General features: G+C 40.2%; 1 protein-coding gene and 1 pseudogene across 3 annotated transcripts in view; one reads left to right on the top strand and one right to left on the bottom strand.

The window, feature by feature from the left end:
- LMBR1 (limb development membrane protein 1) overlaps nucleotides 1-26741 on the bottom strand; it is a 135084-nt gene that overhangs the window by 88010 nt on the left and 20333 nt on the right. Inside the window, exons 2-4 of one of the 2 annotated variants that reach the window (XM_080936124.1) lie at nucleotides 26305-26377; nucleotides 23745-23784; nucleotides 15562-15701 (exon numbers count right to left, since the gene is read on the bottom strand). In XM_080936124.1, coding sequence (XP_080792250.1) covers nucleotides 15562-15701; nucleotides 23745-23784; nucleotides 26305-26377 — 253 coding nt within the window. The remainder of the gene's footprint in view (nucleotides 1-15561; nucleotides 15702-23744; nucleotides 23785-26304; nucleotides 26378-26741) is intronic. The other variant, XM_080936125.1, reaches the window with a different exon arrangement.
- LOC308435669 (UDP-sugar transporter protein SLC35A5-like) lies at nucleotides 22297-23368 on the top strand (annotated as a pseudogene). The gene has a single exon. The product of its transcript is annotated as a UDP-sugar transporter protein SLC35A5-like (transcript).

The raw sequence follows: 26741 nt of genomic DNA, 5'->3' as shown, positions 1-26741 counted from the left end.
ATATATACATTTGCAAAATAAGAAACCCAAATTATTCTCTGCAAGCCAAAAGTCAAAAAAGTAAAATTTGCCTTAGGTGAAAACTCACAGATCAAAAACTAATAATTATTATGTTAACCAATTCACTCATTTAAAACTATGATAGAGCTAGGGAGCTGGTATGGTCAATAAAGTGTTTGCTGCCTAAGGAGAAGGACCCAAACTCACTCTTCCAAAAGCTAAAAGACCAGGAGTGGTAGCACGTCTCTAACTGAATGAAAGGCTAGTCCTTTCTGGGGGAAAAATAAATGTGTATTCAATGTACATTACAAAGTGGCTTGTCAACTGTTTAAAGCTCAGTAAATTTATGGTCTTTCCCTTAAAAGCATTCTACAATTCTGAAACAATTGAAAATTATTGTTACTGATTTTATACATATTTTATTATATATATTTACCTTAATTTATAAAAACTGTCAAATTTCTCTGCTTCAAAAAACTAAAATTATGCACTTCAATAGAATGCAAAACTTAAGAAAGGTAGGTAGTTTGTCAGAGTCAGTGTCCACAGCAAGCAACTGAAATAGTAACCAATGCCCAGCCCCAGAAGACAGTTCAGCTGGAGGTTCAAACACAAGACCACATTACTGGCTTACCATAGGATTCCTTATCTTCTACCGCCACCTGCTGGTATCAAAAAATAGTTCAAAATACAATATTCAACTCACGTTGAGAGAACCTCAAGTTTAGAGCCTCTGTTGATCTGATAGACTCACAAAAAAAAAAAAAAAAAACCACAGTGAGCAAAATCACTGGATCCGAGCCTTTATACTTCAAAAGAAATGGTGTGGAAGAGGTACATCTGATTGCCAGTGCCCTTTTTCCCAACCTCTTTATCTAACAAGACATACTCATTGGCATCAAAATAACGTCCTTACAGAGATTAGTCAGGTCACCTAGGCCCATTTTAACAACTGAGCTGGACACTTCAGTTGTCAATGTATAGCTCCACGTCAGTAAATACAACTGAAGCAAACACACTGGGACCCACTGGAGAAAACACCTTCCAAACTGGAGATTAAGCCCAGACTTTAATTCTATCACTCTCCTCTCAAATTTTTACCATTATTGGCTTTTAATTTTAAGTACACATTGTAGAAAAGTAGTCACTGTGAAGTAAGATCTTGGGATAACTTCCAAAATAAAAAACTAACAATGCCAGGACACAAAAGATGAACACTACAAGTGAATTTTTCTGTCCCACTTTTATCCTTTTATTTTTATTTTACTAATGCCAATGATGCCACTTTGACACCTCGGCCTCTTCGTTCCAGCTTAAATGTATAGCGTGCTCAAAGATCACAGTGGAGGCTACTCTCTTTGAATAACTACTTGCCTTTAGAAAATCAGCTCTTGGCCTGATACTGGGCTTTCACCGAGTATAGGCACGTGACCTTGGAGCTATGATAGGCCTGAGCTCCTAATCCAAAATGCTAGACATGCACAGTAGCCCTGTGTATCATCAAATAGAGATGATATGTGTGTGGCTCAGCAAAAGCCCTACTAGAACAGAGTGATCCGATGAAGAAGTGTCCCAAATACTCAATGATCTCTCTTGTAAATTGTTCTTACATTCTGACCTTGAAGAGGGGTCCCTTGTCTGCTTTAGTCTATAATAGTTGCAGTCTCTACAGGTATGTGGGTGGCTTTAGCTCTACAGCCCTCTCAGGACAATACAGTAAGATACCTGTATCCCATGGGAAAACTCACAGAGTGTCCCTGTCAGAGGAGGTCTTAACAGGCAAGAGGAGAAAGAAGACAAGATAATCCAAAAGGACAGTGGTAGTGCAGACAGACAGGGCCTCCTTCTCCACTGGTCATCATCCAGCGGGTGCATGAAATTACGCTGTTTACCTCGTCTTACTCTGGTGCAGGCATTAGGTTAGGCAGGTACCTTATCCTCCACATACGTTCTATTCCCCACACATAAAAACACAACAGATAAAACACTGACTTGAAATTTTTAACAGTTTGTTCAGGGTCCCTAACAGTAAAACAGAGAGCTGAAATTCTAAGTTGGTTGAGCTGACTCCAAAGTCAAGAAACAGGCCCTCATGGAATAGCTTCTAAAATAAAAGGTTAGCATATTAAAAACACTAAAAGAGGGATTAATAAGCTGGTGGCACTAAGATGTAAGCTTTGAAGAGTGAAGTACAAAACGACTCTAAACTCCTGATGGAATAAACAGGCAAGGACAAACAAAACTGCTGACAAGAACAAAGTTAGTGTTTGTTACACTCATGGTGGAATAGGATCTTCCACACAGAAAAACAATTAAGAGAAAACAAAGGGGGGAAAGACTAGTCTATACAAAAATATAAAAACTCCAGATCCCTAAAAAGCATACAAAATCAAAAATCAAAATAGCAACTATAAACAAACAATTATAGGGGTTTAGTTTTAAAGAAACCATATAGTTCAATACACAAAGGGGGGAGTTCATGACAAATTATATATGTACTAGATGTCTATAAATGAATTACAATTGAAAGATCACTAGTGACCAGAGAAGCTGATTTCTTATTTTTCTAATGATAATCAGGGAAGCTATTTCTTAGCCATATCTTTGGCAACGAAGATATCAGAACTTGATGCTACTGGGTTTATGTTAGAAACAAAGGCACCTATACCATCTGTCAGAAGAATATAGGTAAGGACTTCTAGGAAATAGTTTGGCAATGACACTTATTACTCTAATGATTTCCATCATAAGTATCTATGCATATTGTGAGGAACTCAAAGTCACTGTGAAAAATGCCCGGGAAACCCAACAGAAGAGTTAAGTAAGGGTGCTGAGGGGAGAGAAAGTTGCTCTGTACCTGGGGATGCTCAGCCCCACCTCATAGCTGTCGGAAGCCACTGGAGAATAAGTGGTCTCGCTGACAGCAGTAAGATAAAAGCTGACACAATGATTCTGAAGAGCAGAAACATAAGCCAGATTCAGTCCTTGAAAAGATTCAAGTTATGTATGCTCTAAACACATGGTGCATATATGTACTACAAAAAAAAGCCAATGCCATGTTCTGCTTTGTGTGTTTTGATATTCCGTTCACTCTAGAGTGAACATGTGCTATTGTGTGCTCAAGAAAGTTCAAAGCTGGCAGTACAGATGCCCTCTGTGCACCCAGTCACACCCAGTCACACCCAGCAATAACGCCTCTGGTACTTTCACAAAACAAGAGATAAGCTTACTCCTGTGACACACAGAAAGATACTTCTAGAGGAACAACTTGCTGGTTCACAACCAAAGGACCCTGATAATCATTTCAGGCTCACTGTTGCTCTAGAGACTTGAACACAAATATCACTACAGCAAGTGAGAAAGCAGCTCTATCTCACAGCCGACTCAGTGGGGGCTTTCCCAGCATCAGTAAAGACAGCGCTACATGGAGGAAAAAGAAATTCCGCTTCTCAGTTGGCAACTAGAGACTCCAAATTATATAATAAAAACAAGATACCTTGGATACATACTCATCATCTTTGTCTCCTTTTCCTCCCTCCTCCCCCTCCCGTTTTTGGTTTTTTTGTTTGTTTGTTTGTTTTGTTTTTTCTTTGTTTTGTTTTGTTTTGGTGGTGGTTTGGTTTAGTTTGATCTTTAGAGACAAGGTTTCTCTGAGTGGCCCTGGCTGTTCTGGAAATTAGAGGTCCCCTGGATCTACCTCAAGTGCTGGGATTAAAGGCATACACTACCACCCAATGAATACAACTTTTTCTGAGTCAAATAGCAAGTCGCAGAATTTTTGTTAAAGAAGACATTTTACCATTAACTCTAAGGGCAGCTCACAAATTAGGAGGAAAAACTCTAAAATCTTTTAGCTTAAAAACCAGTAAATACCCCCACTTTCTATTAGATGTATTTACATGAAGGTCTTTGATCCACTTGGACTTGAATTGTGTGCAGAGATGAATATGGATCTATTTGCATTCTTCTACATCTAGGTAGACCAGCAGCATTTGTTGAAGATGCTTTCTTTTTTCCATTGTATGGGTTTTGCCTTCTTTGTCAAAAATCAAGTGTTTGTAGTTGTATAAGTTTATTTCAGGGTCTTGGATTCAAGTTCCTTGATCAACTGGTCCATTCCTATTCCAATACTATGCAGGTATTATTACTGTTACTCTGTAGTAAAAAACCTGAGATCAAGAATGATGATACCTCCAGAAATTCTTCTATTGTTCGGGACTGTTTTAGCTAACCTGAAATTTTTTTTGGTTTTTCCATGTGAGGTTGAGAATTTCTCTTTCAAGATCTGTAAAGAATTGAGTGGGAATGTTGATGAGAACTGCATTGAATTTGTAGATTGCTTTTGGTAAAGTGGCCATTTTAACTATAGTAATCCTACCAATCCATGAACATGTAAGATCTTTCCATCTTCTGATATCTTCATCAATTTCTTTCTTCAGAGACTTGAAGTTCTTATCATACAGGTCACACACTTGCTTAGTTACATTCATACCACGATATTTTTATATTGTTTGTGGCTATTGCAAAGGGTGCTGTCTGCCTAACTTCCTTCTCAGTCTGTTTATCATGTGTATAAATGAGGTCTACTCATTTTTTGTATCCAGCCACTGTGCTACATGGGTTTATCAGCTATAGGGGTTCTTTGGAAGAAATTTTGGGGTCACTTATTAGGGCATACTATCATATTATCTATGAATAACAATTATTTCCACTTCTTTTCCAATTTGTATCCTCTTGATCTCCTTCAGCTGTCTTACTGCTCGACCCAGAACTTCAATTACTTTTTGAATAGCTTAAGAAAGAGTTGGCAGCCTTTTCTTGTCCCTGATTTTAGTGGGATTGCTTCAAGTTTCTCTCCATTTAATTTGATGTTGGCTATTGGCTTGCTGCCTATTGCTTTTATTACTTTTAGGTATGAACCACTTTATCTCTGATCTCTCCATGATTATTAAATGAAGGAGTTTGCATTTTGTCAATGACTTTTTTCAAAATCTAATGAGATGATCATTGGGTTTTTTTTTTTTTTCTTTCAGTTTGTTTATATACTGGATATACTGATGGATTCTTTTCATATATTGACCATCCCTGCATCCCTAAGATGAAGCCTATTGGATCATGGTAGACAACGTCTTTGATGTGTTCTTGGATTCAGTTTTTAAACATTTTATTGAATATTTTGGCATTAATGTTCAAAGAAAATTGGTCAGTCTTTCTGTACTTTAGGCATCGGGGTGACTATGGTCTCACAGAATATGTTTGGCAATGTTTTTGGGGTTTTTTTTTTTTCTGTTTCTATTGTGTGGAATTGTTTGAGGAGTATTGGTGTTAACTCTTCTTTGGAAGTCTGACAGAATTCTGCACCCTAAAACCATCTGGCCCTGAGATTTTGGGGGATGGGAGATATCTAACAACTGCTTCTATTTCCTTGGGGTCATAGAACTATTTAAATAGTTTACCTGATCTTGACTTAACTTTGGTAAGTAGTATCTATCTAGAAAATCATCCATTTCTTCTAGATTTTCCAGCTTTGTTGAGTATACAATTTTGAAGTGAGACCTAATGGTTTTTTTTTAATTTCCTGAGTGTCTGTTGTTACTTCTCCCCTTTCATTTCTGATTTTGTTAATTTAGATACTGTCTCTCTGACTTTTAGTTAGTTTGGCTAAGAGTTTGTTGATTTTCTTAAAGAACCAGCTCTTGGTTCTGTTGATTCTTTGTATTGTTCTCTTTGTTTCTAATGGATTGATTTCAGCCCGGACTTTGATTATTTCCTGATTATCTACTTTTGAGTGTGTTTGCTCTTTTTTCCTAGAGCTTTCAAGTATACTTTTAAATCATTAGTATAAGAACTCTCCAATTATGAGAAACAATGACTTCATGAAATTCATAGGCAAATGGATGGAACTAGAGACTATCATCCTGAGTGAGGTAACCCAGTCACAAAGGAACACACATGGTATGCACTCACTGATAACAAGATACTAGCCCCAGAAATACCTAAGAAACAATTCACAGACCTTATGAAGCCCGAAAAGAAGAAAGGCCAAAATGGGGATGCCTCAGTAGTTCTTAGAAAGGAGAACAAAACAATCATGGGAGGAAATACAAGGTCAAATAGAGGAACAGGGATTTAAAAAAAGATCATTCAGAGATTGCCTCACCTGGGGATCTACCCCATATGCAGCCACCAAACCCAAGCACTATTACTGATGCCAAGAAGTACTTACTGGCAGGAACCAGATAAAGATGCCTCCTCAGGGGCTCTGCCAGAGTCATACAGATGCAGCTGAGCATGCTTGCAGCTAACCATCGGACTGAACACAGGGACCCCAATGAAGGTGCTAAAGAAAGGACTGAAGGAGCTGAAAGGGGTTGCAACCTCATGGGAAGAACAACATTATCAACCAAACCCTCCACAACTCACATGAACTAAAACACCAACCATTGAGCACACATTGAGAGACCTATGGCTCCAGATACATATGTGGGCAAAGATAGCAGTGTCTGGCATCAATGTGAGAAGAGGCCTTTGGTCCAGGGAGGGCACGTTTTTTTCCAATGTGGGGGAATGTCAAGGCAATGAAATGGGGTAGAGAGGGTGATTAGGAGCTTCATGAAGACAAGTGGAGGAGGAAGGGGGATGGGAATGTGGTAGGGGAAGGGAATAACATTTCAAATGTAAATACAGAGATATCTAATTTTAAAAAAAAACTCTCTAATTTCTTTATGAAGGCATTTCCTCTTAACACTGCTTTCATTGTGTCCATAAGTTTGGGAATGTTCTGCCTTTATTTTCATTGAATTCTAGAGAGTCTCTGATTTTTTATTTCTTCTTTGACCTAATGGTCATTAGGAAGAGAGTTGTTCAGTTCCATGAGTTTGTAGCTTCCTGTTGTTTCTGTCGTAGATGAAGCCCATAGCAATCTCGTAAAATGCAAGGTTGTGTCAATCTTCTTGTATCTATTAAGCCTTGCTTTGTGACTGAATGCATGATCAATTTTGGGGGAGGTTCCATGAGGTGTTGAAAAGAAAATATATTCTTTTGTGTTTAAGTGACATGTTCTATAGAGATAGCTATAGGTCCATTTGATTCATTACTTGTTAGTTTCATTATCTTTTGGTTTAGTTTCTGTTCCAATGACCTGTGCATTGGTGAAAGTGGGGTGCTGAAATCTCCCACTATTAAAGTGTAGTTTTCAATGCATGACTTAAGCTACAGTAATGTTTTTCTTACAAATGTGGATGTTTTTGCATCTGTGGCATAGATGTTCAGATTGAGATGTCATCTTGGGGGATTTTTCCTTGACGAATATTAAGTTCTTCCCCATCTCTTTTAATTACTACTGGTTGAAAGTCAATTTTACTGTATATTAAAATGGCTACTCCAGCTTGTTTCTTAGGTCCTTTTGCTTGGAAAACCTTTTTCTAGCTCTTTCCAAAGAGGTAATATATATCTTTGTTACTGAGATATGTTTCTTTTACGCAGCAGAATAACTTACGTATCTACTCTACTAGCCTGTGTCTTTTTATTGGTCAACTGAAACCATTCATGTTGAGAGATATTAATGAACAATGGTTATTGGTTCCTGTTATTTTGATGTTAGTGGTGTGTGTGTGTGTGTGTGTGTGTGTGTGTGTGTGTGTTCCTCTTCTTTTTGGTTTTGCTGTGAAATTATTAATTTCCAATGTTTGGGTTACCTTCCTTCTACTATCCTCTGTAGGGTTGGATTAGAGGAAAGATATTATTTAAATTTAGTTTGCAAAATCACCCTGAACTCATTGGTACAGGAGACAATATCCTGAAAGAACACCAATGGCTCAGGCTCTAAGATCAACAACTGATAAATGTGAACGCATGAAAATGAAAAGCTTCTGTAAGGCAAAAGTCACTATCAATAGAACAAAACAGCAACCTACTGATTGGGAAAGGATCTTCACCAGCCCTATAGCCATCCGAGGGCTAATATCTAAATTTATAAACAACTCAAGAAGTCAAACACCAACAATCCAAATAGCCCAATTAAAAAATGGAGTACAGAGCTAAACAGAGAATTCTCTACAGAAGAATCTCAAATAGAGAGAAGCACTTAAAAAATATTCCGTGTCCCTAGTCATCTGGGAAATCAAAATGACCCTGAGATTTCTTCTTATACACATAAGTATATCTAAGACCAAAAAATCAAGTGACAGCACATCCTAGTGAGGATGTGGGGTAAAGGGAACACTCCTGCATTGCTGGTGGAGTGCAAACACTCTGTAAATCAATTTGGTGGTTTCTCAAAAAACTAGGAATAGCTCTAACTCAAGACCTGCTATTCTACTAGGTATATACTCAAAAGGTGCCTCCATTATACCATAGAGACACCTGCTCAACCTGCTCATACCAGCTTTATTCACAACAGCCAGAAACTAAAAACAACCTAGATGTCCTTCAACAGAAGAATGGTTACAGAAAATGTGGTACCTTTACACATGGAGTAATACTCTGCTATTAAAAACAATGACTTCATAAATTTTGCAGGCAAATGGATGGAACAAGAGGCAACCAGAAAGACATATATGGTATGTACTCATTTATAAGTGAACATTAGCCATAAAGTGCAAGACAACCATGCTATAATCCATAGACCCAAATGAGAGGGTCCCAAAGGAAGATGTGCGAATCTCACTCAGGAGAAACTAAGTAGTCATAGGAGATAGATGGAAAGAGGGAATTGGGTAGGAGAGAAGGTTAGGAGGGGAATGGGGATGGCAATCAGGTATGGAGGGGCAAGAACTAGGAGTGAGAATGGAAATCGGCATGGGGGGCATCTCTGGTGACTAGCTGGAGGCCTGGGACAGGAGGCTATACAAGGAGCCTACGGGTGTGATCCTAGCTGAGATTCCTGCCAGAGGAGGATATAAAGACTAAAGTGGCACCTCCTGTAGCCAGGCAGGATTTCCAGAGGAGGGAGGGGGACAAAAACCCACCCACAAAACCTTCAGCCCAAAATTTGTCTTGTCTACCAGATATGCAGGGATAAAGATGGAGCAGAAAATGCATAGTATCTAATATTAAAAAAAAAAAAAAAAAAGATGGAGCACAGACTGGGCGTACAGCCAACCAATGACAGCCCCAACTTGAAACCCATCCTATGTGAGAAAGCCAACCCCAGACACTATTAATGATACTCTGTATGATTGGGGATAAGAATTTAGCACAACTATCTCTGGAGACTATCAACAGATGGAGTCAAATGCAGAAACCCACAACCAAATATTAGGCAGAGCCTGGGGAGTGTTGTGGAAGAGTTGGGAATAGAAGTGACTAAGTCAGAGGCATCAAAGAGTTAACTAACCTGGGACCATGGGGCTTATAGAGCCTGGGTTACCAAGCAGGAAGAATGCAGCAGTTGGAGCTAGGACCTGCCCCCCATACATTTGTAGCAAATGTGCCACTTGGTCTTCATGTGGATACCCTAACAAGTGGAATGGGGCTGGCTTGGTCTCCGCTCCCTGCCATTGGATCCCATTCCTCCTGCCTGGACTGCCTGTCTGGACCTAAGTGGGAGAGAATGTGCCTAGTCTTGCTAGGAGTAGATACCCTAGGGTAGGGTGGAAACCAAGACGGGGCTTCCTTTCCCTTCTCTGAGGAGAAGGCATGGGGCAATTCGGGAGGGATTTGGTAGGTTGGTAGGCTGGGACTGGGAAGAGAGGAGGAAGGTGGTGATTATCAGGATATAAAATGAATTTAAAAAATAGTAAATACTTGTCACTGACTATTCTTCAAGATATTGTTTCATAGCCTGTATAGACCTCTTAATTGGGATGACAGAAATGATTTGTGTCCATACAAAAATATCTCATAGAGAGGTGTCCCATTTTACCTGCCTTTGGTATTTATAAACAATATATACGCTGGTCTCCATCTTCTCCCAGAGATGGGACCATCCCACTGCCATCGAGAACCAAAACCTGCCCACACAGAGCTGATCTCCCAGGAGTGCTCTCACTCCTAAGCCCACAGGTGGGACCCCCACTTTCTTTCTACTGACTGTCCAAAGAGAGACCCACCAGGAGCTCCGCAGGGCACAGGAAATCCCAGGGCTGCCTGGAACTGGACCCTTCCAGTCTCCAGCTGGACCCACTGCCATCCAGACCCAAATCCTGACTACAGAGAGCTGATCTCTAAGGAGTACCCTCAATCCTAAGCCCACAGGCTCACAAGCCTGTGACTTATGTATATAATATATACAGAATTCTATCAAACTTTCAAAGACCTAATACCAATACTCTACAAACTATTCCACAAAATAGAAACAGAAGAAACACTACCCAATTCGTTCTTTGAAACCACAATTATGTTTATACCTAAACCACACAAAGACCCTACGAAGAAAGAGACCAATTTCCCTCATGAACATCGATATAAAAATACTCAATAAAATTCTCGAAAATCAAATCCAAGAACACATTGAAGCAATCATTCACCATGATCAAGTAGGCTTCAACCCAGGAATGCGGAGATGGTTCCGCATATGGATATTCAATGTAACCCACTAAATAAACAAACTAAAAAAACAAAACAAAACAAAAAAAACACATGCTCATCTCATTACATACTAAGAAAGCATTTGACAAAGTCCAACACCCCTTCATGATAAAAGTCTTGGACAGATCAGGAATTCAAGGCCCATACCTAAACATAGTAAAAGCAGTATAAAGCAAACCAGTAGCCAACATCAAACTAAATAGTGAGAAACTTGAAGCAATTCCACTAAAATCAGGCTACCTATTCAATATAGTACTGGAAGTCCTGGCCAGAGCAATTAAACAACAAAAGGACGTCAAAGGGATAAGAATTTAAAAGGAAGTAAAAATATCACTATTTGCAGATGATATGATAGTATACTTAAGTGACCCCAAAAATTCCACCAGAGAACTCCTAAACTTGATAAACAATGTACTGGATCGTTTTGTGTCACCTTGGCACAAGCTCGAGTTATCACAGAGAAAGGAGCCTCAGTTGAGGAAAAGTCTCCATAAGATCCGGCTGTAAGGCATTTTCTCAGCTAGTGATCAAGTGGGGAGGACTCAGCCCATCGTGGGAGCTATGCCCAACCCCCATCAACTAAGAGTTAGCTGAACTGCCCACTTGCAAGCCTTGACTTTGGGAAATCAACCCACCTTCCTTTGTAATACTAATTGGCCCAGTCACAAGCCTACTCTACACCACTTCCTGTTCCTGCTTTTGGCAACCTCAGGATATAGACTTTATCCTATCCCAGGGGGTGACACTTCTACCCAGCAGCTAGGGAATTTGCATACGGCCTTTGTAACTGCCTTTGTATATATCTGGAGTTAGAGTTTTGGAGTAAAACATTTCTGGTAACATGAATTATAGAGTTGTGTCTTTCTTTTCAAACCCTCAGGCCTTCACCCAATTCGGAGTAGCTGTTTGAGATGCAGACGCCACAGGTGGTGCCATCCCTGGGCTGGTGGTCCTGGGTTCTATAAAAAGCAGGCTGAGCAAGCCAGGGGGAGCAAGCCAGTAAGTAACATCCCTCCATGGCCTCTGCATCAGCTCCTGCTTCCTGACCTGCTTGAAATCCAGTCCTGACTTCCTCTGGTGCTGAACAGCGATGTGGAAGTGTAAGCTGAATAAACCCTTTCCTCCCCAACTTGTTTCTTGGTCATGATGTTTGTGCAGAAATAGAAAGCCTGACTGGAGACAAACAACTTCAGCAAAGTGGCTGGATATAAAATTAAATCAATAGCCTTCCTCTATTCAAAGGATAAACAGACTGAGAAAAAAATTAGAGAAACAACACCCTTCACAATAGTCACAAATAATATAAAATACCTTGGTGTGACCCTAGCCAAGCACGTGAAAGATCTCTATGACAACAACTTCAAGTCTCTGAAGAAAGAAACTGAAGAAGATCTCAGAAGATGGGAAGATCTCCCAGGCTCATGGACTAGCAGAATTAATATAGTAAAAATGACCATCTTGCCAAAAGCAATCTACAGATTCAATGTAATGCCCATCAAAATTCCAACTCAATTCTTCATAGAGTTAGAAAGAGCAATTTGCAAATTCATTTGAAATAACAAAAAACCCAGAATGGCAAAAACTATCCTCAACAATAAAAGAACTTTCAGGTAATCATCCCTGACTTCAAGCTGTATTACAAAGAAGTAGTAATAAAAACTGCATGGTATTGTTACAGAGACAGGCAGGTAGATCAATGGAACAGAATTTGAACACACCTATAGTCACTTGATCTTTGACAAAAGAGTTAAAAACATTCAATGAAAAAAAAACAGCATTTTCAACAAATGGTGCTAGTTCAACTGGTAGTCAATATGTAGAAGAATGCAAATTGACTCATTCTTATCTGCTTGTACAAAGCTCAGGTCCAAATGGATCAAGAACCTCCACATAAAACCAGATACACTGAAAGTAATAGAAGAGAAAGTGGGGAAGAGCTTAGAACACATAGGCACAGAAGGAAAATTTCCTGAATCACCAGTGGCTTATGCTCTAAGATCAAGAATCAACAAATGGGACCTCACAAAATTGCAGAGCTTCTGTAAGGCAAAAGACACTGCCAATAGGACAAAACAGCAACCAACAGATTGGGAAAAAAATCTTTACCAATCCTATATCAGATAGAGGGCTAATATTCAATATATACAAAGAACTCAAGAAGTTAGACTCTAGAGAATCAAATAATCCTATTTAAAAATGGGGTACAGAGCTAAACAAAGAATTATCAACTGAGGAATATCAAATGGCTGAGAAGCATCTCAGGAAGTGCTCTACATCATTAGCCCTCAGGGAAATGCAAATCAAAACAACCCTGAGATTCCACTTCATACCAGTCAGAATGGCTAAGATCAAAAACTCAGGTGACAGCAGATGCTGGCAAGGATGTGGAGAAAGAGGAACACTTCACTGTTGGTGGGACTACAAGCTGGTATAACCACTCTGGATATCAGTCTGGCGGTTCCTCAGAAAATTGGACATAGTACTACCTGAGGACCCAGCTATAACAGTCCTGGCACATACCTAAAAGATGCTCCAACAAGTAATAAGGACACATGCTCCACCATGTTTATAGCAGCCTTGTTTATAATATCCAGAAGCTGGAAAGAACTCAGATGTCCTTCAACAGAGGAATGGATACAGAAAATGTGGTGCATTTACACAATGGAGTACTACTCAGCTATTAAAAACAATGACTTTATAAAATTCTTAGGCAAATGGATGGAACTAGATAATATCGTCCTGAGTGAGGTAACCCAGTCACAAAAGAACACACATGGTATGCACTCACTGATAAGTGGATGCTAGCCCAAAAGCTCAGAATACCCAAGAAACAACTCACAGACCTTATGAAGCTCAAAAAGAAAGAAGACCAAAATGTGAATGCTTCAGTCCTTCTTAGAAAGGAGAACAAAATACTCATGGGAGGAAAAACAGGGACAAAGAATGAGCAGGGATTGAAAAGATGATTCAGAGACTGCCTCACCTGGGGATCCATCCCATATGCAGCCACCAAACCCACGCACTATTGCTGATGCCAAGAAGTGCTTACTGACAGGAGCCTGATATGGATGCCTCCTCAGAGGCTCTGCCAGAGCCATACTGATACAGAGGAGGATGCTTGCAGCTACTAACCATCAGACTGAGCACTGGCACTCCAGTGGAGGAGTTAGAGAAAGGATAGAAGGAGCTGAAAGTGTTTGCAACCCCCATGGGAAGAACAACAATATCAACCAAACAAACCCCCCAGACCTCCCAGGGACTAAAACACCAACCAATGAGTTCACATGGAGAGTCCCATGGCTCTAGCCACGTATGTAGCAGAGGATGGCACTGTCTGGCATCAATGGGAAGAGAGGCCTTTGGTCCAGTGAAGGCTCATTTCCCTAGTAATGCCAGGGTGCTGAGGTTCAAGTGGGTGGTTGCTGTGTGAACATCTTCATGGAAGCAAGAGGAGGGAGAGGGAATTGGAGTGGGGAAAAGGGGATAACATTTGAAATGTAAATACATAGAATATCCAATAAAACTTTTTTTAAAAAATATATCCAATCTTCCATATAACTATAAAATAATATAAACATAATACAATTAGCTTGATACTAATACCAGTAGGTAATGATATAATTAACAACATTAGCCACAAAAATCAACACTAATAAAATAGAAATGGTAGAGACAGCAAGAGTAAGAAGAAAGCTATCTATGTACCCGAAAGTCATAATCCAGTTTACCAGACACCATAAAGAACTGTCCTAGAAGAGAACAGTTCAGTGCAGACACACTAAATTCAGACAACAGCTATCACATACTAAGTGCCTGTTAATAGTCAGATATTCCCTATTAGATATATTCCTAAAAGCAAGCCTGCAAGGTGTGTTTTCCTTTCTATTCTACTTCAGAGAACAGTACCCTGAAACCAACAATATCTAAGTGTGGTAGAGAACAGATAAGCCCAAGTTGCACTATTGATCTGTATCAGTCGAAGGGAAAAGATTTGTGGTCTACACTGTCATGTTTTGTTCGTTTGTTTTGTTTTGTTTTTTTTAATTTTGAAACATGTCTCTCCATGTAGTCCGAGATGAGCTGGAATTCACAGAGGTTTGTGAACCTCTGTCTCTCAGCACTGGGATTAAAGGTAAGTGCTACCATACCCAACTGCCATCATTACTTTTTAAATCACATTAAAATTTTAACTTGACAAGAGTGTTTTTATTTTATCATGTTTTAAAATGCTAAGAAAACAAAATAGAAACTGTAGCCTCTGCTCTCTCGGGTCTTCAGTGGAAACTAAAGTCCTCTGATATAATCAGATGACCCAAAAAGTCTTTTCCCAAAACATTTAACTGCCCAGGCTAGCTCACATCTATAATCCCACACTCAAAGGCTGAAGCTGAGAACTCCCATGAGTTCAAGGCCTACACCATGAATTCCAGGCAAGTTGAGGGAATAGGGTGAGTCACTATTTCATACCACATCCACATGGCTAACTGGCCACACACACACACACACACACGGTAAGGAAAAGTTTCTGACTTCACTAAGAACTTCAATAGTTATACTGGTTACTTGTAAACCCTTCACAACCTTAACCTAATAATTAAGAAAATTCCTCCGTTAAATGGACAAGTTTGTGGGGAAATTTTTGATAAGTGATTAACAAGGGTGGGCCCAGTCTAATATAGTAAGTGACACCCCTAAGCAGGTGGTACCCAAGTATGTAAGAAAGCAGACTGAGCAAGCCTTGAGAAGAAAGCCAGTAAGTAGAACTCCTCCATGGCTTCTATATTAGCTCCTGCCTCCAGGATCCTGCCCTGACTTCTCTCAGTGATGTAGAGACTAAGATGTGAAAATATAAGCTGAAATAAACCCTTTCCTCCACAAATTGCTTCGATCATGGTGTCTCATCACAGCAAGAAACCCTCCCTAAGACAACAGTTTACTGGAAGATGTTACAACTTGTGACAGAAACTAAGAAAACCCTATAAATTACAGAGCAGAAAAAAATAAACCAACCCTCAAGTAATGTATACTAACCATGGATCAAGGAGCCATTCAGCCACTGAATATAGTAGTTTTGAGGAAAAGCAAGCAGGATCTCATTGCTGATGATTGAGAAGGGTAAAAGCAAAACAGCACCAGCTGAAACCGCTAGAGTGAAGGTGCTCAGAAACAACCTGCAAAAGAGAAGAGGCATCATTGCGGGGGTCTGAAAAGTAGTAAACATAAAACACCAGCCAGATCTTACATAATAATCCCATCACAGATATGCAACTGAGGTACAAACAGCTTGTATAAGATCTGGAAAGTGCAACCAGGCAAAATCCTTAAAACGTAGCCCTAAAAGATCTATATACTGAAGAAAGTTCTGCACAGTTTAAGAACTTTCATTACTATTGGTGGGTACACAGGAGTGCATGTGTGCGTGTGTATGAAGTGGGGTACTATGGCATGCATGTAAGGTCAGAGGACAACTATGTGGAGTCTGTTTTCTCCTTCTCCCTTTACACAAGACTCCAACATTGAACTCAGGTCTCCAAACTCACACAGCAAGTACCTTGGCACATTGAGCCATTTCATCAGCCCCTGATAATCTCACTAAACAAGGTTAAATTATAGCAGTAGACAGCAGAGAAGTAGTAAACAATACTATAATACTAATCAATATTTCAAACACTACTTCAATACTTCTTAGATAATATAGCTTTTTATAAAAAAGGGCCTTTATTTACTTATTAAGTGTCTTAATTAGGGTTTTGTTGCTGTGAACAGACACCATGACCAAGGCAAGTCTTATAAATGACAACATTTAATTGGGGCTGGCTTTCGGGTTCAGTGGCTCAGTCTGGCATCATCAAGGCGGCAGCATCCAGGTAGCAATGGTGCAGGAGAAGCTGAGAGTTCTACATCTTTATCCAAAGGAAGTCAGGAACAGACTGAACATCCTCAGGCAGCTAGGAGGAGTGTCTCCAAGCCCACTCCCAGAGTGACACACTTCCTCCAACAAAGCCACACCTTCTAATAGTGCCACTTCCTGGACCAAGCATATACAAACCATCATATTAAGTTAACAAAACAAACTGAAGAAAAATATCAGAAAAATAAATACAAAGCAGGCTCTCTATTCACACCAAAAAATGCTTACATATTATTGGAAAATGTTATTTCAAAATCTATCATCATTTATAACAACCCACAGCACAGAGCCTACAATCATGAACAACTTTCATTTCTCAGTTACACATTTCTAAAAAGTTTTAAATTCTTTTTATAATATACACCTAATTTTTTAAAAGAGATTTTTAGAAAGTAAATGCTGTTAAGAGCACTGACTGCTCTTCCAGAGGTCCTGAGTTCAATTTCCAGCAACCACACGGTGGCTCACAAGCATCTGTAATGGGATCTGATACACTCTTCTGGTGTGTCTGAAGACAGCTACACTGTACTAATAAACATAAAATAAACAAATCTTTAAAAAAAAGAAAAAGAAAAAAGAAAATGACAAGGCAAAAGAAGGTAGATTTCTGTTGAGTTCAAGGCCAGCCTGGTCTAGGAGTGCCAGGCTAGCCAGGGCAACAGAGTAAGAAAAAAGGAAGGGAGAATGAGGGAGAGGAGAGAGAGAAAAGGGGTATGGAAGGGAAAAGGAAAAAGAGGAGAGTGGAGAAGGAGAAGGGAGGGAAGGAGGAAGAGGAGAAGGGAGGAAGAAGGCTGCAGAGACAGTAGCAGTAATGGCAAAGGAAAATTAATTAGCATTAGAGATAAAACTTGAGTATCAATCATGTTAAAGTTAATATTGAAAGAATGTGAAGATTAAAAATAAGAAAAAATGTAAGTTATAGTAAATGTCCTATTGTGCTTTTAATCAAGTAACCCTGCATTTACCGCCATCCTGTGGCAAACAGAAGTGCATACCCACACAACCACAGGTACCCTGGAAAGTCCTGGGCTCAGTTAATCAAAAGCCAACTATTTAATGTAGATTAATGGAACACTCCAAACAAAATTCAGCTCAGACACAAAAGCATCATAATTGATTCAACAGAATGAAGACCACATGTCCTGAAAAAGTATTCAAAAGTTGCTCAGCTGGATGGCCAGCTCCGGCCTAGAGAAGACCATCACCCTGATTAGCATCAAGTCTGCCAACATCAAAACCAAGGTCAAATCCAAATACTCACCATCCCAAGGGCCTGCAGAGCTCTCCCAACACATTTCATCTTACATTCATTCCCGACCTCCTTTCTGACCCTCAAATGGATCTTATGAGCTCCAGGCCTCTGCCCAGACTGCTCTCTCACAACACTGTACAAGTCAAATGTGCCTGAACAGCAAACAGATCTCAAATGCCACCTGCCTTCGTATGTCTCTCAATTCCTACCTCCTTATTCCTCACAGTAGAATCCGCTTATAGTAAATGTCTTTCCTCTTAGCTCCCATCATATTCTGACCAGACACCAGGAAACATTACTTCCAAACCCAACACTGGAACCCATGACCTGACAAAAGGGGTTCACTCATGAGACAATGGGATAAACTATCAAGTCACACGTGGCCCAGAAAATGCAGCGTTGGTCATCAGTACTATAATGCTGCTTTTCAACAACTATGGTGCCTCCACTCCACACTGTTACTGTGACACCCAGAGAGCAGAAAACCACTTCTGCTGCCCACAAAGAGCCCCTCAACTGACAAAGGCTCCTTAAAATAAGGCCCTGAGCTGGAAAAGTATAGAGAGGCATTTCTAGTACAACCATAAAACATGCCCTTTCAGAAATGTCATCTCTAAAATAGAGTAGTAAAAATATCATCTTTGCAGACTATTGTACCTTTTGGGATTATGGTAGCAATACAACAAAAATATTTTCCTGACTATCTGGCAATTGTGACCATGTCCTTAAGGGTATGCAAAATTCACTTGCATGCTAAGTATCACCAAGAGCTTAAAAAGCCATCATCTCTAGGTCACAGTGTAAAGTAGCTTCACAGACTGTTGAAAAATGAAGCAAGACCACCTCAAATTACTTCAGCAAATCTGCCACACTTCCAGGTAGCAAAGCAGCAGCAGGACCTCAAATGCTGGCCCGTGGGTGTTCCAAATGGAAGTACTCCCTTCCTGGGATTCTCATACTTTCTCCAGCATTCCCTCTAGCGTAACTGATCACTCTACGAAATACTCCAACTATCATCCCAGGTGTTTGGGTTTGAATCTGAAATGTAGCCACACGCTGTTTTGAGGACACAGCCACAATCTGTGGCACCACTTGAAAATTGCTATGCTTCCATGAAGCACAGCCTGCCTGGCAAAAACAGGTCACTAGGCTTCATCCACCACTGGATCCAGCCTGAACATCTGCTCTATTTTCTGGTCCATCTGCAGTAACAAAGCACGAACATACAGGGCCCACACTGTGGACTGTGAGACTGCGCAAAAATAAACCCTTGCATTAGCTCCTGACTGGCATTTTGTCTGTGATGAGAAAAGGACATGGCAGTCTTTATCTGGCTAATCAATAAAAGCCTGCTTTGTGAATTCAGTCCTCAAGCACTCACTCTGATCAGAGAGGTTCTTAACCAGTGGGAGCATCAGAATGTATTATCATCAGAATCACCCACAAGCAACCACAGGAAAGGGCTTCTGCTAGAGGACATACCACAGTCTGATCCAGGAATCTCTTGGTGATGCTCAGCCACTAAACAGGTATTTATGAGCACTTGATTCTGAGCCAGCACTATACTTGGCCTGTTTGAACATCCTTTGTCTCGTGATCTGCAGAAGGCAGGCTGAATGTGGGAATGAGGAATTCAGTCTTAGACCAGTGTAGTTGGCTGTCCACAAGGCAAGAATACCACAAGCTGCAGCTCTGTGATTTTTCTCAGCAGGCCACAGGTGACCTGGGGTTCCTGTCTCTCTACTGACCATGTCTTCTTGGTCTCAGGTCAAGGCAGTGACTACTGGAATGTGCTACTCTTAAGATACTCTTACTTTCAGTTAGTATGTTATAGGAAGATGAGATTGGAACTACAAGAGAGCTGTATCTTGTCAAATTTTCAGTCTATTCATCTACTGGTTTCTATCAGGATGGACTCAAAACTGTCCTACTAAATGCAGTAGTTTCAAATCCATTACAATAATTACTTCTTTAATGTTTAAATTGTCCCCAAATTGGTAAGAACACCTTAAAGGACTGTTTCCTTTAAAACATCCCAGTAATTCTTACATTCTGTATAAGTAAAATACAAAATTAACCTAGGTCTTTCCCTGTGCATTTAGTCTTTAAGAGTCCTGGTTCGACTTAGTAGAAAATTCTATTTAAACACTGCCTGGGCATTTACACGAAGTCCCTGCTACTAAAGAGAGATCCTCAGGAGATAGACTCTGGTTATTTAAATATGCTTGGCCCAGAAAATGGCACTATCAGTAGGTGAAGCCTTGTTAGAGGAGGTGTGGCTTTGCTGGATGAAGTGTGTCACTGTGGGTGTAGGCTTAAAAACTCTCGTCCTAGCTGCCTGAAGTCAGTCTTCTCCTCTTTGCCTTTGGATAGCTCCTCCTGCATTGTGCCTGCCTGGAGGCTGCCATCCTCCTGCCTTGATGATAATGGACTGAATCTCTGAAACTGTAAGCCAGTCCCAATTAAATGTTGTCCTTATAAGAGTAACCTTAGTCATGGTGTCTGTTCACAGCAGTAAAAGCCTAAGACAGAAGTTGGTACCAGGGACTGGGGTATTGATGTGATAGGCCTGACCTTGTTTTTGTTTGGAAAAATGTAGATTTGAGAACTCTGGATTTGGAAAGCAGTGGAATGCTTTAAAGGGAGCTTAATAGGCCATCCTAGAAGAAATATGGACGACTTTGTTTTTGAGAGTTCTACATCTTGAGAACTACAGGAGAAGACTGACTTCCAGGCAGCTAGGACAAGGGTCTTAAAACCCACACCCACAGTGACACACATCCTCCAACTAGGCCACACCCACTACAAGACCACACCGAGCTGAGCATACTCAAACTATTACACAGACAGAGCTGAGGGACGTGCAAACATGGCCACACTCACTGTTATACTGCAGCTCTTCCACTCTTCCAGTGCTCACAATACACCCAAACTGGAAACCAGCAACTCAACAGTCATTTCTGTTGTTTTATTTTGTTTTTTTACTTAATATTTTGTTCCTATTGACCTTAATGAAGCCTCTCTACCATTACAAGGCACCAATTTCTTCCCATACTGATCCTAGCTCTATACAGATACATCTTGTCTGGGTAGCTTCCCATTCTGGACTGAACTTTCCTGACACTCGGACACCCCCCTTCCCCAGCTCAGCTCCCAGCACTCCTGGTAGGCCCTCCCTTTGGCTCTATTTACTTATGGTAGCATTGACACTCTCATGGAGACCTTGCCACCCCACCAGATTCTCTGAAACTGGAGTTGGGGTGGTTGTGAGCCACCACGTTGATGGTGGAAACTAAACCCAGATCCTCTGCAAGAGCAGCCAGTGCTTTTAACTACTAAGTCATCTCCCTAGCCCCAGATTTCATATTTTAGTAAGCAAATCTAATACAAAGAACTTAACTGTTTGCTCTTCATTTTGACACTTCAAAAACTAAAGTCCACTTCTACTAAGGCAAATATATCATCACAAATAAGGAACCTATAAGGCAATGGGGCAAATGTGTCCCTCTAACCAGAAGGTTCTGCTCGCTGTCCAGAGCTTGCAAACAGCTGACAGCTTGTGTCTTAGGCACAAACATCACGGCCAGGAAGCAATTTGGGGAAGAAAGGGTTTATTCGGCTTACACTTCCATATCGCTGTTCATCACCAAAAGAGGTCAGGACTGGAACTCAAGCAGGTCAGGAAGCAGGAGCTTATGCAGAGGCCATGGAGGGATGTTACTTACTGGCTTGCTTCCCCTGGCTTGCTCAGCCTGCTTTCTTATAGAACCCAGTACTACCAGCACCACCCACAATGGGCTGAGCCCTCCCTTCTTGATCACTAGTTGAGAAAATGCCTTTCAGCTGGATCTCATGGAGGCATTTCCTCAACTGAGGCTCCTTTCTCTGTGATAACTCCAGCTTGTGTCAAGTTAACACAAAACCAGCCAGTAGAGCTTGACTGTTTCCCCTCTTTCTCAGGCTCTATGTTGCTCAAGCTGTCTTCAAACTCTCAACCCTCCTGCTTCTACCTCTAGAATGCTGAGACTATAACCTAGTGCTATTAAGTCTTTCTTAAATAACAGTTCCTCCTTTAATCCCTGTTTCTCATTAAATCTCCTAAAGCTGAAACATGCCCTTTTTTTTTCTTTTAAATAAGCACATAGTGCAGAAAGGGAATATGATCTCATGTAGCCTAGGCTAGCCTTACTATGTAGCTGAGGCTAACCTTGAACTCCTCACCATCCCACTTCAGATATGTGCCACACTCAGCTTGAATAAGCACATTTTAGCAAGAGACAATCAATCTGAATAAACCATGTGTACGTGTTTATGTGCTTTTTAAGAATGTGATAGCAGTCCTGGATGGCAGCGGGAGAAGGGGGTTTTGTTCGCCCTTGTTCCCGGCTCATAGTTTCCCCACCAATGGGCCTTCAAAACCTACTGCTGCTACTACGGAGCTAGGCAGTCACTATCTCCGCTCTATGATGTCCGTTCTTCCACTAGAACCTTTCCTGAGCGACTGAGGTCTGCCAACAGGGCTGCTCATGAAAGTATTCTTTTTAAGACAATTAAAAAAACGGGAGGAATGGAAAGAAAATGCTTCAAGCGCCCTGGGCTAGGCATTATATTCATTACTCTAAGTTCAAGTCGCATCTTACTGGTAAAATATTCTGCCAATGAAGAGAACAAGTATGACTACCTCCCCACTACTGTGAATGTGTGCTCAGAGCTGATGAAGCTAGTTCTCTGTATGCTTGTGTGGCTCTGTGTTATAAAGAAAGGCCATGGCTGTTATCTTCTCGAATTTTAGCATTATAACAACAGCTCTTCTATTCAGAATAGTGCTGAAGCGTCATCTGAACTGGACCCAGTGGGCTTCCCTCCTGATTCCTCTTGTCTATCGTCGCCCTGACTGCCAGTACCAAAATGTCACAACACGGCTTGGCAGGACATGGATTTCATCACGATGCCTTCTTCACCCCATCTAATTCCTGCCTTCATTTCAGGAGAGACTGCTCCCTAAGAGACAATTGTACATCGAAGGAGTGGACTTTCAGCGAAGTCCAGTGGAACACCACAGCCAGAGTTTTTAGTCACATCCGTTTGGGCTTGGGCCATGTTCTGATTATAGTTCAGTGTTTTATTTCTTCAATGGCTAATATCTATAATGAGAAGATCCTGAAGAAGGGGACACAGCTCACTGAGAGCATCTTCATACAGAATAGCAAGCTGTATTTCTTTGGCATTGTTTTTAATGGACTGACCCTGGTCCTTCAGAGCAGTAACCGTGATTAGATTCAGAACTGTGGGTTTTTTATGGTCACAATGCATTTTCAGTAATCCTTATTTTCGTGACAGCCTTCCAAGGCCTTTCAGTGGCTTTTATCTTTAAATTCTTAAATAACATGTTTCATTTCTTGATGGCCCAGGTGACAACTGTCATCATCACAACAGTGTCTGTCCTGGTCTTTGACTTCAGGCCCTCCCTGGATTTTTTCCTAGAAGCCCCATCAGTCCTCCTCTCTATATTTATTTATAATGCTAACAAGCCTCAAAGTCTAGAATGTACACCTAGGCAAGAAAGGATCCGGGAGCTAAGCGGCCATCTCTGGGAGCAGTCCAGTGGGAATGGAGAAGAGCTGGAACGACTTACTAAGCCCAAGAGTGATGACTCAGATGAGGACACTTTGTAATCATACCTGATGTTCTCACCAGGGTTACATGAAATGGGATCAACCAACGTGATTCATTTTAAAGATAAGAACTCACTTTTAGAAGAGAGAGCATGGAAATTCTCTTACTAGGCTTCAGAAGAAATTGTAAAACTGTCACCTACAGGACACAGTTTAGCAACCATTTGTGTCAATGATAGGGTGTAATTTGACTTTTCTTTTTTTTTTAACTTTATTTTAAAAAACAAAGATAAAAGAAAAAAATTTTAAACATTTTTGCATAAATGCATACAAATACAAAAAAAGAATGAGATAAGGATTAGTACATAAGCAATTGCTTCCTTCAAACTATAACTTCAAAACTATAAACAGAACAATTAAATTTTAGAATACATACGATATCCTGTTGACCACAGCATCCTCATCTTCTTGTTCATCTGCAAAAACATTTATAGTGTTACTATTTTATCCTCAACAGAAATGTTTCACGAATTTATCTAAAAATATACCAAAAATGCTAAGTTTTAAAACTTCAATTGCTGAATGAAAAAGACTTTCAAAGAGCATTCTGTTGACTTCAACAACAAAAAAGTAAATTTCATTATAACACTGTCTATAACTTTTTTTGAAAAATGCTGTTTAACTGATACATGTAAATAAAAATTTTACAAATACCTAGTCTCAAGAAAATAAAACTTAGAACCATTGTGAAATGTAGATAGACAATGTCAAGATAAGACGCCTATAAATGAAATGTTTGGGCTATAAATGACCAACAGACATTTCTATTATAAAACAGAACTTATCCACTTTTCTTTAAGCTTTTATTAGTAGAGAAAATGAAAAGATCTTAAAACCTTTGTAATGGTTTGTATCGGCACTATTAGAAGGTGTGGCCCTGTTGGAGTAGGTGTGGTCTTGCTAAAGTAGGTGTGTCACTGTGTGTGTGGGCTTTAAGACCCTCATCGTAGCTGCCTGGAAGTCAGTCTTCTCTAGCAGACTTCAGATGAAGATGTAGAACTCTCAGCTCCTCCTGCACTATGCCTGCCTGGACGATGCCATGTTCCCGCCTTGATGACAATGGACAGAACCTCTGAAGCCAGCCTCAATTAGATGTTGTCCTTATAAGAGTTGCCTTGGTTATGGTGTCTGTTCACAGCAGTAAAACCCTAAGACAGCCTTAGATAGTATCTCAACAATTCAAAAGCATTGTCCAAGTTACAAACAGAAAAAATACTATTTTCCATATCTTTTTAAGTAGCAGTCAGATTCAGAATACCTCCTTCACCTCCTCTTCCTCTCTCAGGTCTCCTAGACACCATCGCTTCTGTCTTCATTCATAAGCATACCAGCTAAAGGAACTATTTAAGTACACAAATATTGCAAAACGCTCCCAGTCCTTCCAGCTCTTCATGTGTCTCATGTCCTGAAAGGCTCTCCTTGAGTCTCTGGACCTCTGGAAACTCTCTAGCCTCAAAGTCAGTGGTGTGTTTTAGCCATTCTTTGCAGTGTCTGTCCTGAATTACAGGCTTCCCAAAATAACTTTACAGTCAAAGGCACCACAAAATCATATTCATGATTTTTACCCTGCTATAACCACACCTAATCCATCACCAAGTCTGGAGAAAAGGTCCCCTGTCTCCTTATTTATATCAATTCTACCCCAACCAACAAGGTCCACAGTCTTTCTCGTTCCCTTCAACTACTGAATTAACCTAAAGATCATCTAAAGCTACAGTTTTCCTGTACCTGTACCTCACCCTCAACTTCCCCTTAAACAATGTGTTCATGGCCTCACTTGTACGGGACCTCTCTTTTCGTCTGTGTGTGTAATCTATAAAGCAATGTGACCAGGTATCTTCAAAACAACTGAGCCACTGTCTTCAATTTGCAGATCTTCACTTTTTTGACAGACTACATGATCCAAGGAACATTTCCAAAAATCACAGAGCCAGATAGATGATGGCTCTAAAGCAACATACTGCAACAAGAGCTGTTCCTTTTATTTCTCTCAAGTTCGATTGGTTTTAAGCTGATATTATATCAAAGAATCTTTAATACATAAAATCATTAATACAAAGTATCATACATTAACCGCTAGCCCAACATCACAGATAGAAAATACTATGATTTTAAAAATAGCTAAAAATGAGCAGAAGGTAGTAAGGAATCTGCTAGAATACATAATAAAATAGTAATCCAAAACTGTGTGAATTGATCGGTCCATTAAAAGATAAAGATATGAAAAACCCTCTGATTAACTCAGGGCAAAATGAAATAATACGGGATACTATACAATTGATTACCAGGACAATGATAGGTACCCTAAATTCGATATTGCTTTAGAGAAGGAAAACAGAGGCTGGAGAGATAGACCAGCACTTAAGGGCACTTGCTGCAGAGGTCTTGAGTTTGATTCCCAGCAATTACATGGAGGTCATTTTTAACTCCAGTTCCTAGGGATCCAACACCCTCTTCCGGCCTCTGCAGACATGAGGCATAAATTCAGTGCTAAAATACACAGGCAGGCTAAACATATAACACATAAAACAACAATTAATAAATATATCTTTCTGAGAAAAAAAAAAAGGAAACCAGAGAGAAGGAAGCAAGGAAGAACAAGACAATATTGTAGTAAGAAAGTGAAGGGTGCTGGGATGGCTAACAAACCAGCCACAAAGAACCAAACACCCTCATAAACTCTGGAATTTCCCAGGTACTAAATAGCCAATGCTATTCTTAGTTAGGCATGAGAGCTGTGATAAGCCAGGACTCTGGTCTATGAGGATGACTGAGCAGTCAGGTTCACAAGGGGGTTTCTCAGTATTCCTAGGACCAGGCAACGGTTTACCTCAGCTACCAGCATCTTCATCATGGCTGCACTGTGTGGGTGGAGCCCATTTTCACCCTGCATACCCAGCTCTAATGAAATCTGTAACAAAACTGTTTCTACTTGCCTGATTTTCTCTTGTATCTTGTAATGATGAAGTAGGAAAGGATGTAGAGAATGGCAAAAAGAAGAAAACATATCTGAAACAAAGAAATTTAACAGGTCATCTACATTTTTGCCTATCATTTTTATAACCAACAAGAGATACATCTTTGTTATTTAAAGGAAATGAAGGATCTATACTGAAAAGTAAAAGTTATGGAAACTTCACAAATGTAACATTTTGACAAAAAAATTAATATTTGAACTAGTCAATTATTCTACTTAATACGATTTTGGTGAGAAAGCCCAGTGCATGGTTTCTCTTTTCATAACTTGAGAAAATGTTTTTCAGTCATACGAAAGTGTAAAGAGCCAAACCATCATCAACAATTCTGAAAACTGAAATTAATGGGCCCACACTGTCTTCCTGAAATGCAAAGCATGTGAAGAGCTTCAGTAATA

Source organism: Micromys minutus (assembly GCF_963924665.1).
Source record: "Micromys minutus genome assembly, chromosome: 23".
Lineage (NCBI taxonomy): Eukaryota > Metazoa > Chordata > Mammalia > Rodentia > Muridae > Micromys > Micromys minutus.
This window is presented reverse-complemented; position numbering and strand designations above follow the sequence as displayed.